The sequence below is a fragment of the Mirounga leonina genome, unplaced genomic scaffold, assembly GCF_011800145.1.
Source record: "Mirounga leonina isolate KUSES-001 unplaced genomic scaffold, KU_Mleo_1.0 Mir_493, whole genome shotgun sequence".
NCBI classification, from domain to species: Eukaryota; Metazoa; Chordata; class Mammalia; order Carnivora; family Phocidae; genus Mirounga; species Mirounga leonina.
The window spans coordinates 1578095-1593761 of record NW_023270780.1 but is presented as its reverse complement, the minus strand read 5'-3'; the positions used below and the strand labels follow the sequence as shown (position 1 = coordinate 1593761).

At 44.2% G+C, this 15667-nt stretch overlaps 1 protein-coding gene across 1 annotated transcript in view; it reads left to right on the top strand.

The window, feature by feature from the left end:
* The window catches only part of OTUD7B (OTU deubiquitinase 7B), a 56365-nt gene that overhangs the window by 36690 nt on the left and 4008 nt on the right, over positions 1-15667 (top strand). Inside the window, 9 exon segments of the mRNA XM_034989908.1 lie at positions 1206-1433; positions 2883-2984; positions 4366-4493; positions 8736-8848; positions 10782-10909; positions 11330-11479; positions 12104-12218; positions 13367-13451; positions 14829-15665. Coding sequence (XP_034845799.1) covers positions 1206-1433; positions 2883-2984; positions 4366-4493; positions 8736-8848; positions 10782-10909; positions 11330-11479; positions 12104-12218; positions 13367-13451; positions 14829-15665 — 1886 coding nt within the window.

The window sequence follows — 15667 nt, the reverse complement described above, 5'->3', positions numbered from 1 at the left end:
TCTGCCTTCGGCTCAGGTCATGATCCCAGGGTCCTGGGATCGAGTCCCGCATCGGGCTTCCCGCTCCTTGGGAGCCTGCTTCTCCCTCTGTTTCTCTCTGTCTCTCATGAATAAATAAATAAAATCTTTAAAAAAAATATAATAATAATAATTTGAGGTACTGTCTACATTACTGTCTTTCTCTGGCATGTTAAGTGAGAATGACTGTACCTACGCTTTCTGATAAATATGAATCCAGAAAAGTTGTAGTAAATTATGTAAATGAATGTTATCGATGGTAGATAAGAAAGTTTCCAGATGTGTAAGATTTATCATTAATTTTTTTTAAGATTTTATCTGTTTATTCGTGAGAGAGAGAGAAAGGCAGAGGCAGAGGCAGAGGGAGAAGCAGACTCCCCGCTGAGCAGGGAGCCTGATGCAGGGCTCGATCCCAGGACCCTGGGATCATGACCTGAGCTGAAGGCAGACGCTTAACGACTGAGCCACCCAGGTGCCCCTATTATTATTAATTTTCTATAATGGAAATTCTTTCCTTTATTCTCCAAAACTGAAAATTATCAGAGTGATTATTTGATTCAGCCGAGCCAAATGAAACCCCATTTCCCTTATTCCCTCTTTTTCCTACCAAACAGTGACCAAGTTGCCAAATGAATGAGTCCCTTTTATGTTGGGAAATGGGAAGTGAAAGAAGACAGAGTCATGGGGAGAAGTTCAGGCAAATTCTTTTAAAAAGGGTAGAAAGAGGAATGTATATTTGGTGCTAATATAAGTGCCTGCAAAAATACTACTTTTTGGGCGCCTGGGTGGCTCAGTCGTTAAGCGTCTGCCTTCAGCTCAGGTCATGATCCCAGGGTCCTGGGATCGAGTCCCACATCGGGCTCCCTGCTCGGCAGGAAGCCTGCTTCTCCCTCTCCCACTCCCCCTGCTTGTGTTCCTGCTCTCGCTCTGTCTCTCTCTGTCAGATAAATAAATGAGATCTTTAAAGAGAAGGGGAAAAAAAGAAAAAAAAAATACTACTTTCTATATTTCTCCACCTGTATTTGGATTGAGAAAGAAGGTTGGGAAATTTGGTAGCTAGTGAGACTCACAGTTTTTCCCTGCCTGGAAGAGGTAACCCATGTCAAGAGGTAACCATCACCACATGAGTGGAACGGAACGTTCTCTGGGCTGTGTATGTTCTAAGGTAACTCCGTTTCTCATTGCAGAAAAACGCCTGTCTAGGGGCATCTCCCACGCCAGCTCCAGCATTGTTTCCCTGGCCCGGTCCCATGTCTCCTCCAATGGTGGGGGTGGGGGGAGCAGTGAGCACCCCCTGGAAATGCCCATCTGTGCCTTCCAGCTTCCAGATCTCACTGTGTACAACGAAGACTTCCGCAGCTTCATAGAGAGAGACCTTATTGAACAGTCCATGCTGGTTGCCTTGGAACAGGCAGGTCAGTGAGTGCTTCTTTTCCTGGGCTCTTCCGTCTGCTCTTCACCTGCAGGCAGCCACGTGGAGGGGCTGGCCTTGACCAGTAGCTTCCTGTCTAAATGTGGGAGCTGACTGCAAAGTCAAGAGTCAGTCAGATCAACATGTACTGAGCTAGGTGCTTCTTTTCGGGACACAAATTAGACACTTTCCCCTGGAAATTTCCTGTTTGATGGAAGGGAAACCAGATATACACATGAAAGGCCCAGGAATCAATACCTAAAAATCCATAGATGGGGCAAAAAAAATACAAATAAGTTATAATTGGCTCTGGAACACCCTTGTGACCAGAAAGAACCAATAGTATAGATGATGTACAATGGTGATTAATTTAAAAGTCCCATTTGTTTATATGAGCCTTTCCCCGAAGATTTATTTACCTTTAAAGTTGTGTTTGTCTTAAATTACTGTTAAAATTAGTTAATATGGTATGCGAGTCTGCTGGGAATTCTGGGAAATCTAGTCAGGTATTAAACTTACTTAGAAGAAAGACTGGGGGCTGGGAGGTGGGGGCATGGGAAAGAAGCTTTCATTTTTCATTTGTACCCTTCTATAGTAATTGTGTGCACCTATTTATAGTTTTTTAAAAAGTTAACAAGTTATCTGGCTAGTGAGATTATAGGCCAGTTTTCTTTCTGTCGAATTTCAGTAATTCAAGTAAACTTTTAAGCATGATTCATGAAATATTTTCCTCGTGTGAATAATGGATCAGCAATTGTGGGATGACTGTACAGAATTGAGACTCAATTCCTAAGGTGTTTCATGTGCTTTGTCTTGTTGCTCATGTCTTTAAAGTCATACCACATACAAGCTGACATGCTGTCATATATGCAGATGATACTTTCGTGACATGAATACATGCTTTGGGTTGTTTTTCTTTTACTGATGATGGATTTGTGCTGAGCTTCATTGTTACGATGTTTACTGGTCTCCTGAGCAAAGTGAAGGAATCAGAGCCAGACCAAGTAGCCAACACAGATTTCAACCTATGACCTTGACCCCATCATCTAACCCAGAGTTGCTCAATCTCAGCACAGTTGACATTTAGGACCAGATAATTCTTTGTTGTGTGAGCTGCCTGGTACATTATATTATGTTTATCAATCTCTCTGGCCTCTACCCACTAGATGCCAGTGGCATCCCCCCACTAGACAACCAAACATAGGTCTAGATATTGCCAAATATCCCCTTGGATATTGGTTAGATCAGTGGTCCCCATGTAAGAACTGCTGATCTCACCAATCATGCTCTCCAGGTTCTGTTCGACTAGGTATAAGTGAAGAAGGTATAAGGAATAACAGTATTTTGGGTAGGCTTCCTAGAGGAGGCAAGTTTGGAGTCTGTTTTAGAGCTAGGGAAGTGGGAAGGGCTTTGTGGATAATCTGCTCCTCTCCTTTTCCTTCTGTTTCCGTAGGGCGTTTGAACTGGTGGGTGAGTGTGGACCCTACCTCCCAGAGGCTGCTTCCTTTGGCAACTACTGGGGATGGAAACTGCCTCCTGCATGCAGCCTCTCTGGGTAAGTCTTGAAAATGGTGTTCTGCACCCTCAGAAAGGAAGCAATAGAATTAAATCTCATGTGCAGGACTTAATCCACTAACCTTGAACTTAGGCAGAAGTGATTGTACAGCGTGTGTGTGTGTGTGTATGTGTGTGTGCGCGCGCGTGCAGGGGCATGGGCATGCAAGAGGGGATGGAAGAGAGCCCTGCCCTGGCTTTTCAGTCTTGTTCAGAGAGAATATGGAGAACACAGGATTTAGCATGGGTCCCACTCTGAGAGCTAGCCCCCAGAAGTATTGAGCAGCAGGTATGTAAGCAAGATAAAGCTATGTGTGTATATCATTCTACTTAATATTTACTCTTTTGGTATGTAGAAAAGATGTTTTCATCAGTTTTTATGAGATTTGTTTAATTATAAAACTTATTTATAATTCAGTATGTTTTTTGCCTTAGATTTTATTTATTTTTTTATTTTTATTAACATATAATGTATTATTTGTTTCAGGGGTACAGGTCTGTGATTCATCAGTCTTACACAATTCACAGCACTCACCATAACACATACCCTCCCCAGTGTCCATCACCCAGCCACCCCATCCCTCCCACCCCCCTCCACTCCAGAACCCTCACTTTGTTTCTTGAGATTGAGTCTCTTATGGTTTCTCTCCCTCTCTGGTTCTGTCTTGTTTCATTTTTCCCTCCCTTCTGCTATGATCCTCTGTCTTGTTTCTCAAATTCCACATATCAGTGAGATCATATGATAATTGTCTTTCTCTGATTGATTTATTTCGCTTAGCATAATACCCTCTAGTTCCACCCACGTTGTTGCAAATGGCAAGATTTCTTTTTTTTTTTTTGATGGCTGCATAATATTCCATTGTGTATATATATACCACATCTTCTTTATTCATTCATCTGCCAATGGACATCTAGGCTCTTTCCATAGTTTGGCTATTGTAGACATTGCTGCTATAAACATTGGGGTGCACGGGCCCCTTCGGATCACGACATTTGTATCTTTGGGGTAAATACCCAGTAGTTGCCTTAGATTTTAAAAAAGTCCTCATGTTCCAACCATCCCTCCAGCTTTAATGCTGATTGCCATTTGCCAGACCCATCTTTTCTGCTGCTACTCTGTATTTTAGTTTGTTAGACTTGCATATGAGTAAAGGGCTTTCTGTCAGGAATTTGTAGGATGTGGTGGATCCCCCACTTTTAAGTTCTTGAAGTTTCTGAACCTCCAGAGTAGGAACATCTTTTCTCTCATTGTTAAGTACCTCTCCCCTAAGTCACAGGGGTTTCTTTGAACCTGGCCTTCAGCCTGATTGCCTTGATGCTAGGGTATGTGCATCATAATTAATAAATGTAAGGTGTCCTACTGGTATGTTTTCTTGCCACAGGCATGTGGGGTTTCCATGATCGGGACTTGATGCTGCGGAAAGCTTTGTATGCGCTGATGGAGAAAGGAGCCGAGAAGGAAGCATTAAAACGGCGCTGGAGGTGGCAGCAAACACAGCAGAATAAAGAGGTGAGGGAGTTTGGGTGGGAGCACCTTGTCCCCCAGAGTTAGCTACAGGAAATGCTCAGTGTGTACCAGTAGGCAGTGTCTCCTGGTGCTTAATTGGTGGTACTGCCCTTGTAATCCTGGAAATTGTAGAAAATGCAGAAGACACCACAGGGCCCATGCCTGTCTGATACAGTCATGAGAACTAGTATGGGGAAGCTGAGACCCACAGAGGAGGTAGCTAACATTGTGCTTCTTACCTGATAGATGCCAAGTCTTCAGTAGAAATCTTTTGCAAAATAAGATATAAGTCCACAGGATTTTTTATTGTTTTGGGGTTTTTTGCTTATAATAAGGCTTAGACCAGTTTTTAAGGACTTATGTTTTCATTTCTTACAGAAATGTAAATGCTTAAAAATTTTGTTGGCTGTATGTACTATTTGCTTTTCATATACTCGGTTTGTTTTTTAAAAATTTTAAAAACATGCCGTTAAATTGAGTTTGAATGGTACTTCTCAGGAGTTCAGCAGATATTGAGACTGTTTTTGTATAAGAAAGTAACAATGGACTGTTTGTACTTTCCATCCCCGTAACAGGGGTTGAGCTAACTGGCCTGTGGGACAAATCCCACCAACAGTTTTGTGTAAAAAAAAAAAAAAAAAAAGTTTTATTGGAACACAGCCCTCCCCATTCATTTACGTATGTTTGTCTATGTTAAGTGCTTTCCTTGTGTAGAATGGAACAGCAGCAGAATAGAGTAGTTGCATATGGCCCACAAAGCCTAAAAGATTTACTGTCTGCAATTACGATGGAGCAATAAAAGAGTTTGCCGACCCCTCACTTTAATAATGACACTGTACACTTACATAAAGATAACAGGTCTCCCTCTTCCCTTTTCCCCTGGTTCTCTGTCTTCTGTGTTTATCTTGTGCTCTTTGTGAATATCTGGTTTTTTTGCCATGTATATGACTAGGTCCTCTGGCATAAATATGGGACTGTCTCTTCAGAAACTTTCCTTTTTCTTTCCATCTTCTTTCTTGTTGCCTTTTATTGCTCTGTCATAACTGGCCATTATATAGAACTAAGAGGGTTTTTTTAGTTATTAGAATTTTATATCCCGAAGATTAAAATATGAAGGTAGAATGTGTCATGTTTCTCTCTTAAAAACAAAGAGCCCAATTGTTAAAATTAGGATGGTATTAAGCTCAGAATGGAGTCTTTGATCAGCCAATCTGCCCCAGAGGATTCCTGAGGGAAATAAATGCACAGGGGCAAGGCCAAGTAAATGGCATTCTTTATTACTGCCAAGTCCCATGGCTCCTTGGTGAGCTGAGCTGGACCTTGTGGAGAGCTTCTTTTGCTTAAGCTAGAGCCAGCCTAAAGTTTGCCTTCCTCACTATTGAATTCACACCATCCCTGAACCTTACATTTGACACTCCAGAGTCAAGAAAAGGCTGAACTAGAGCATTCAGCTATTAAGTAGAAGTGACAACAGCAGTCAGAGAATAGGTATGCCCAATTCCAGCTATTAAGCTATTGTAGTTATTTTAAAGGTGGGGCTAGATTATTATGGCTTTAGCCAGGAGACCCAGAAATACCCAAGTTCTGTTCTTGGTCAGCCACCTACCTGTTCCCCCTCAGAGTCCCCAGTGGAAATACATGCATAGAGAGTAGTGGCTATCAAAGGAGCAATATTTTACTCCTTTTGCCCAGCACATTAAAAGTTCCATATTGGAAATGTGGCCTAGAGAATTGTTTTAGTTGAGACTATTTATAGCATTATGCTGCACCTTAGGCATAGGAATGGAGGGAGGCATGAGGGACTGGGATGCTTCTTTAAATCAGGACCAAACTCCATAGGAACTAAATTGGTTTTGATTTCCCAGGCCTTCTTGTTTTCTGTTGAAATTAGTGGTCAAGTCCAATAAGGTTGGGGTGCCTGGGGGCTCAGTAGGTAGAGCATGCGGCTCTTGACCTGGGGGTCATGAATTTGAGCTCCACCTTGGGTGTAGAGATTGTTTAAATGAATAAACAATAACAACAAAAAAGTCAAAACCAGTAAGGACATTTTCAGGCTGGCAGGATACGTCACCTAGTGGCTGCATGTATGAAAACAGGAAGCTGAAATAGGTGAGAGGAAGACAAGAGTGACCAGAGCACCCAGTCAGTACATTACTGCCTGTGCATTGTTCTTTTTATTTTTAATTGAGAAGCTTTGTTACAGCATTTTACAAAGAGAACATAACTTTGTCATTTTGTTATTATTAAAGTAAAATGTGGGCACCTGGGTGGCTCAGTTGGTAAAGCATCTGCCTTCAGCTCAGGTCATGATCCCAGGGTCCTGGGATCTCCCTCTCCCTCTGCTCCTCCCCCCTGCTCATGCTGTCTCTCGCTCTCTCTCAAATAAACAAATAAAATCTTAAAAAAAAAAAAAGTAAAATGTGCTAAAACAGCTCTTTAATTCTTCTTAAATTTGCTCCTCATGCCCCTCATATTTTCAGTGTGATTCTTTCTACTGTCAGTGTGTGTTTGAGCAGTATAAACTCATTTAAATACTAATGTAAGCCAAATACAATTAACAACATAGACTTGTCTGCCAAATTATCATATACATCCTAAAGGCAAATGGTATTTTTAAATTGTTTACCACTTCTCCAATCCCCTTGATAAAAGTTATAGTTTCACTCAGCATGTATTTATTAATTACTGATCATATCATAGGCACTAGCATATTGCCTGAAACATGGTCCTAGCCCTTAAGAGTAGTAGTCGGAGATGGACATGTAAATACGTAATTGTACCATCTGTGATAAAGTCTGTACAGCAGTTGAGGAGGGAGGGCGAAAAGGAAGGAGTGGGTCTTCCAGGAAGATTTAGGAAAGGCTTCATAAAGAAGATACTTGAGGCCTCTCCTGACAGTTGCGGAATGATTCACCAGGTGGATAGGGAGTGGGCTGCTCCAAGCAGAAGGAACAAGCTAGACAAAAGCTGAAGTACAAAGCAACGCAGTGCATTCAAGGAACTACAGCTAATGAAATGATGTGTTAGAGAGGTGGGTAGGGGCCGGCCAGGAAGTGGACTTTGTATGCTACACTTAAGGATTTTGAACTATATCTAAAAGGTCATGATGGTTCTTTTTTTTTTTTTTTTTTTAATAGATTTTATTTATTTGAGAGAGCAGGCGAGCATGAGCAGGGCGGGGGCAGGGTGGGCAGAGGGAGAAGCAGACTCCCTGAGCAGAGAGCCCAGTGCAGGGCTCGATCCCAGGACCCTGAAATTATGACCTGAGCTGAAGGCAGACGCTTAACTGACTGAGCCACCCAGGTGCCCCAGGTCATGATAGTTCTTAAGATAATTTGTAGCAGGAAGTAAAGATCAGATTTTAATTTTAGAGAAATCTTTCTGGTAACATTGTAGAAAATGGATCAGAGGAATGCTTGACCAGTTAAGGGTCCATTACAGTAGGTCATGCTTAATAATTGTTGACTAAGGAATCCAGGTGTGGGGTGGGTAAAAGGAGAGGAGTCTTCAGTAAGTCCCTCGTTTCTAGCTTGGGTGTTTGGGTGATATTCAGTGCAGTTCACTAAGGCAGGAATATAGGAAGAAGAGTGGGTTTTGGAAGAGGTAGGAGTTCAGGTTTTGACTGTATAGAGTTTGAGGCAGTCATGGGCAGGTGGCAATCTTCAGTAGGCAGCTGGATGTGAATATAGAAATTAAGAGGAGGTCTGGGATGGAGAGGGAGATTTTAGCATCTTGAGCATATAGATGGCAGTAGATGAGATTATGGCAGTAGAAGAGATCACCCAGAAGGAACCAAGGCTGTTAATATTATTGACACAACACCCATACTGCTAGGGTAGACAGAGTTGAGAGAGAGAGGAGAAAATAGTGTTGCAGAAGCTGAAGGAGAAGGAAGTTTAATGAGTTGAAATGCTACCTGAAGACTAAGAAAGATGAGAACCAAAGAGAAGGTCATTGTCCTTTGCCAGAGTCAGTTAGGTGAAGTGGTGTAAATGGGGCAAGGGGTGTAGGCTGGACTGAAATGGGCCGGAAAAGAATGGAAGAAAAATAAGTGTAAGAGAGATCATAGACTCTTCTGTTGTGGACCTTGACTAGGAAAGGGAGAAGAGATTTGACTTTGTAGTACACGGTGTAAGCCAAGTGCTAAGAGAATAGGGAGTGGGGCACTGTGACTGAGTTGAATAGCTGCTGCCTCATGCACCTAGCCTCTAACTGCTTGGTCTCCCCTGCCTATCTTTCACGCAGTCAGGCCTGCTGTACACAGAGGATGAATGGCAGAAGGAATGGAATGAGCTGATCAAGCTTGCCTCGAGTGAACCCCGCATGCATCTAGGTTCCAATGGAGCCAACTGTGGTGGGTAAGTATGGCTAACATGGTTGGGGGTAGGAAGGAATCTTTACTGAGTCCTCAGTGTCCAAAGAACTTCTTGCTCAGAGGACGTTAGAAGGGAAGAGAGGGGCTGTGCAAGGGCACAGAAGGGTATAACAGCATGGTATGTTCTAGGAACTACAAGTAGCTGGGCATTGCCAGAATACGGAGTACATGGTATAGAGTGCTAGATGAGGCTGGATAACCAGAGTTTTGTGTGCCATGCTGAGGTTTCTGTTGTACCATGCTGAGGAATTAAAATCATATCCAATCAGACTTTGAGAAATTATAGGACATGACTCAGTTTTCTCAATAAATATATTGCAAGGAAAATAAAAAGGGAGAGGGAACCTAAGTTTAAAGACCCTTAGACAAATCAACCAGTGGGAATGTATGGACATTTATAAGACAGCTGGGGAAACGTGAACAATGTCTACATGTTTAATTATTGTTAATTTTTTTAAAAGTGTGATATTAATGGTTGTGTGGTTGTTTTTAAAAGGAGTCCTTTATTCTTTTAGAGATAGAAACTGAAAAATTTATGGATGAAATGATACTAGGATTTGATTCAAAATAATCTGGTGGGGTGGGGTGAGGGTGGGGGCTAATAGGGAACTAGATCAAGGTCTAGGTGAAACAACATTGACCATGTGTTTTATAATTGTTGAGGCTGGGTGATGGATACGTGAGAGTTTAGGTATAATATTCATTCTAGTTTTGAATGTTTAAAATTTTGAAATTTTCTGTAACATAAAGTTAAAAATTATAACTTATCCAGATTTTATTGTGCATAAGAATAATCTGGGAGGCTTGTTAAAGTGCAGATTTGGGGACCTCCACCCTTAAGGAAGTTCAGTTGAGTTGGACTGAGCTATGGCGCAGAAATCTGCATTTGTACCAAGTACCCAGTGTTGAATAACATTGTTGTTGGGGTCAGGAAGCCACTGAATTGTGTGTATGCTGGTGACAGGAGCAAATTCGTGTATTTGAACACACTGCTAGCAGAGCGGGTGATGAAGTGGAGGGCATTGAGACTGGGTGCAGTTGTAGTAATCCGGGAGAGAGGCCATGGGTGTGAACAAGAGTGGTGGGTTGCAGACAGGCTGGAGGAGATAGATACGAGAGACACGTAAGAGATGGAATCAGTCAAGCCAGGTGATTAATTAAGATGAAAGATAAAGAAGAGTAACTATTTCACAGATTTCTGATTAGGCTACTAGGTAGATATGGTGAGGGTGAGATGCTGTTCTTCACGTAAGGGAAGATAAGAAGAGGAATTTTTCTTTTCTTTTTTTTTTTGTAGGACATGATGCATGTGATGTGTGGGTGGTTGTGGGTAAAGTGAGGCTACACAGTTGTGTCCTGAGCTACATGATAAAGCAAATAGGGGAAGGCTATTGAACAAGATTGGTTTTAACGGAGGGATTACCTCCAGATTCCTAACACTATTTTAGCCTTAGGGCCTTCAAATCTCTTTTCTTGTATTTCCCCATCTCTGAAATGGGAGTAGAAACAGCCACTGTAGCATAAAATAATCAGCTATGTCCATGGCAGCTTTAAGATTAGAAAACCAGGAAAAGGGGGTGCCTGGGTGGCTCAGTCATTGAGCATCTGCCTTCGGCTCAGGTCATGATCCCAGGGTCCTGGGATCAAGCCCCGCATCGGGCTCCCTGCTCCTCGGGAAGCCTGCTTCTCCCTCTCCCACTCCCCCTGCTTGTGTTCCCTCTCTCACTGTGTCTCTCTCTGTCAAATAAATAAATAAAATCTTAAAAAAAGAAAGAAAGAAAGAAAGAAAGAAAACCAGGAAAGGGCATTCCTCTTTTTCCTCTTTGCGGAACTGGTCTTCAGGGGTGTCTTGTTTGGGTTTCTTCCCTCTCCCCTTCGCGGCACCCCTTCCACTCTCTCCCCTCCTGCACCTCTAGGGTGGAGAGTTCAGAGGAGCCTGTATATGAGAGCCTAGAAGAATTCCACGTCTTTGTCCTTGCCCATGTGCTTAGGAGGCCCATAGTCGTCGTGGCCGACACCATGCTGAGGGACTCTGGTGGGGAAGGTGAGTCAGTCCTCGCTGTCCTGAGCACCTTCTATTTGCAGAACCTTGGGCTAAGCACTGGGAGGAGGGAAGGAAGGGGCTATATGGAGGGAAGGAAGGGGAGAAACAAGGTATACATTAGGACAATGCAAAATTCTCAAGAGATCAAGAGCAAAGCAGTTGGGGTTAATTGATGAGGCTTCTTAAGAAAGCCCGCTTCTCCCTGTCCCACTCCCCCTGCCTGTGTTCCCTCTCTTGCTGTGTCTCTCTCTGTCAAATAAATAAATAAAATCTTTAAAATAAATAAATAGATAGATAGATAGAATGATTAACTAGGGGTTAGAGTGAGTAAAAGGGGGAACTCCCTTGGAAGAGTGGGGTGTGGGGATTGCCCTCTAGGCAAGAACACATCCTGAATAACAGTCTTTGTGGTTGCTGCAGCGTTCGCCCCTATTCCCTTTGGGGGAATCTATCTGCCCTTGGAGGTCCCAGCCAGCCAGTGTCACCGCTCCCCTCTGGTGCTTGCCTACGATCAAGCACACTTTTCTGCACTTGTGTCCATGGAGCAGAAGGAGAATGCCAAGGAACAAGGTGCTGAATGCGATGTTGGTGTCTTTGGTGGCTTTTGGTCTACTTTATTTTCACTTGGAAAAACTTAAATAGGAGAGAGTATAGGAGGGAAGAACTAAGTGACATGCAAGCCCAGACAGTGCACACTGATACTGTTTTACTAAGCTAAAGATACGCCAGGGTGTTTAAATTAAAAATAAATACATTTTGACAAAGAGCTTTGGGGAAAAACACAGTAGCCTGCCTGTATTTGCTGTTCCCTGTTCTGGAGTAGAGTGTGTGTATTAAGGTCATAGAACCTTCCACGTGATGCTTTGCGACTGAGCCACCCAGGCGCCCCTGCTGTATTTGTCTTAATAATGACTTTGAATGTTTTGAATCCACATTAACTGGCAAGAACATCATGAGTGTTGAGTGACTGGGGGGGAGTCATGGAGATTAGTGGCCTAAATTGTGTGTTGGCTAGTAAGGGAAAACCAGTCTGTCTGTTTTTGATGCCAGTGTAATTCACATGTGAAAACTGAGTGAGCTCAGTTCAAGACCTTTGATATGATCCAGCCTCCTCTTTAGTGAAGTCAGTTTGTGTTCAGTTGCCTTCCTGTCTCCTTAAGGAGACTCCTTGATGACATGTTTCTTCCTCCCCAGCTGTTATCCCACTTACAGATTCAGAGCATAAGCTGCTGCCCTTGCACTTTGCTGTGGACCCTGGAAAGGGCTGGGAGTGGGGCAAAGATGACAATGACAACGTCCGATTGGCCAGGTGAGGCAGGCGTAGCCTTCCCACCTGCTACGTGTCTCTTCCACATACAGCATCCATTTCCCCGGGGACTCTTCCTCAGCTCAGAGGCAAGACAGTCACATCCTAGCTCCAGTGTTTTGGGGAAGATGGAGACGTGGGGGATAGGTTGGGCACCAGGATTCTTACAGCATGCACCTGCTTTTTTTCCCCATGAAAGAGAGGGAAATCCTGGGATTACAACTTGTTCTTTCCTTATGAGATGAGGAGTGTTCTTCTCCTGGGATACATCCCAGAATCTCCAAAACAGTGATCAGAAAATCAGGATAATCAAGTCACACTTTCTCCCAGTCCAAGTGAGAGGTGTTTTATTTTATTTATTTAAAAAATTTTTTTAAGATTTCATTTTTTAAGTAAGCTCTACACCCAACATGGGGCTCGAACTCACAACCCCAAGATCAAGAGTTGCTCGCTTTACCAACTAAGCCAACCAGGCACTCCATGAGAGGGGTTTTTAAATAATTGACCGAAGTAGTTAGTTTGCTTTGGATTGTTGCCTTTCTGAATTTAAATAGCAAGAAAAATGTTCTTTCTGCCAGCCCCCCTCCCTGCCACCTCCCAAAGCAGGTTTAGTCCTCAGCCTGTGCCCTCCACAGCTTCCTATGAAGAGGGTATGAATGTAAAAGCTCCTTCCTTACCTCTTACCCAGTGTTTCCTTCTTTGGGCTCCTGACACTGGGATCCAATTGAGAGGGTTTCATTTAAAAACTCAGAATTTATGGCTCTTAAAATAAGTTCTCACCTAAATATCAAAAGCTCCCTCTTAATAATATTTACACCAGCAACAATAATGGCTACTGTTCAGTAAGTATTTCCTGTTTTCCAGACATTATGCTGGGTCCTTTCCAGTACTATTTTAATCTTCACAACAACCCTACAGGGTAGATATTATCTATGCCCATTATCAACCCCAGCTGAGTTCCAGGGAGGGTGAAGTGACTTGCCTCAAGGTCATAAAGCTTAGTACTAATTGGTGGAGCTATAATTCAGACCCCACCTTGTCTGAGTCCCAAGCCATGTAGCCCTCTCCCATTCTACCTCCCAACTAGATCACACGCTTTGCTTTTTAAAGGTCACAGGATGTTTTTAATTCTTCCTTTCTCCTCTTCACAGTGTAATCCTGTCCCTGGAGGTCAAATTGCATCTGCTGCATGGCTACATGAATGTGAAGTGGATCCCAGTGTCCTCTGATGCACAGGTGAGGACTTCTCCGACCCCACCCTTGTACGTCCTCCGTTTTCAGCGACGGGGGGAACAAGGAGACTGGGCAGTGGTCTCCTTGTGAATTGCTTCTGAGTGGTAGCTGACGATTCAAGGTTAGTAATAACTGGAAAATATCAGATGAGTTCCAAAAGACACTTTTTCCTGCCTTCTTACCTGTTAGTGACCTCCATTTTCCACAGCTCCTCTCCAGCTCTGCTTTGTGATACTAAAACACATTCAAGAAAAGTTTTCTAGACTTCTTGGTGAACTTGAGATCGTCATTACTTTGTCCCAAGCCTTATATATATAGACTCCTGTGGAGGGTACCAGAGGAGACAGAATCGCTTAAGTCTCCTTAAGAGACTGATCTAATAGGTTCTGAGGATGTCATCGTTCTCCATAGAACAAGAATACAGGAACAAGGGCAGACTGACAGACTCTAGTGCTGAATGTCTAAAAGTTGAGGGGATGCAGAATGGTTAGAGTTGGTTGTGGTTAGTTAAGACTTCCTTGAGATTAATTTTGGGCAAAATCTGGCATAGACAAATTTGTTTGTTTTTTAAAGATGTTATGCATTTGAGAGAGAGACAGAGGGAGCACAAGCAGGGGGAGAGGCAGAGGGAGAAGGAGATGCAGACTCCCCACTGAGCTTGGAGTGTGACATGGGGCTCAATCCCAGGACCCAACCATCTGAGCCACCCAGGCACCCTAGGCATAGAGAAATTTGTAATAGAGGCGCCTGGGTGGCTCAGTTGGTTAACTGTCTGCCTTAGGCTCAGGTTATGATCCTGGGATCGAGCACATCAGGCTCCCTGCTCAGTGGGGAGTCTGCTTCTCCCTCTCCCTCTGCCTGCCGCTCCCCCTGCTTGTGCTCTCTCTCTCTCTTTCTGTCAAATAAATAAAATCTTAAAAGAAGAGAGAGAAATTTATAATAAAGGATATTTTAGTATCTATGGAATATTCTTCCTCCTTACCCAGACGCCATGTATTGTATAGTTGCTCATTGCTCTAGAAGAACGTCAGGCTTCATTTCGTTACCTCCTATTACAGAAGGGAGTCAAATTGCAGGGGGTGAGATAAAAGTTAGATATTTAGATACATCTTTCCCTGGTCCATGGGAGAGCTGACTGGAGCTGGGGAAGGACAGTGCCCTCCCGGGTGACCCTTCCCCACCGTGACAATGGCCCTTTGCTGGAACTAGGCAGGCACTCCAGGGATGGAGTGCACAGGTGTGTTATCAGCCCTTTTCCACGGAGCTAATTCCTGTAGCAATGCTGCAGCGAACCCTGTGAGCCAGGTGGAGGGGCCAGAGGGGACTTCCCTTGCCTCAGCCCAGTGGGACAACGAGTAATCCTGTTCTTATATCCTCCAGGCTCCCCTGGCACAACCTGAGTCCCCCACAGCCTCAGCTGGAGATGAGCCCCGGTCCACTCCTGAGTCTGGGGAATCAGACAAGGAGTCGGTTGGCAGCAGTTCTACAAGCAATGAGGGCAGCAAGCGGAAAGAGAAGTCAAAGCGAGGTCGGGAGAAAGACAAGAAGAGAGCAGATTCTGTGGCCAACAAACTGGGCAGCTTTGGCAAAACTTTGGGCAGCAAGCTCAAGAAGAACATGGGAGGCCTGATGCCCAGCAAGGGCTCGAAGCCTGGAGGGGTGGGAACGGGGTCGGGGGTAAGCAGCGGCACCGAGACCCTGGAGAAGAAGAAGAAGAACTCACTGAAGAGCTGGAAGGGTGGCAAGGAGGAGGCAGCGGGGGATGGGCCCATGTCTGAGAAGCCCACATCTGAGTCTGTTGGTAATGGAGGGAGCAAGTATAGCCAGGAAGTGATGCAGAGCTTGAGCATTATGAGGATTGCAATGCAAGGGGAGGGGAAGTTTATTTTTGTTGGAACCCTGAAGATGGGTCACCGTCATCAGTATCAGGAGGAGATGATCCAGCGGTACCTTTCTGATGCTGAGGAGAGATTCCTGGCCGAGCAGAAGCAGAAGGAGGCAGAGAGGAAGATCCTGAATGGAGGGGTGGGGAGTGGGCCTCCTCCAGCCAAAAAGCCAGAGCCAGATGGTGGGGAGGAGTTGCTGACTGCCCCCCCAGCAGAGTCCAAGGCAGTGGCATTCCCTGCTGGCTACCCTGGGGGCTTTACTGTCCCGCGGCCTGCTGGGGCTGGAGCCCACTGCCAGGAACCCCGGAGGCAGCTGGCAGGGGGGCCTTGGGG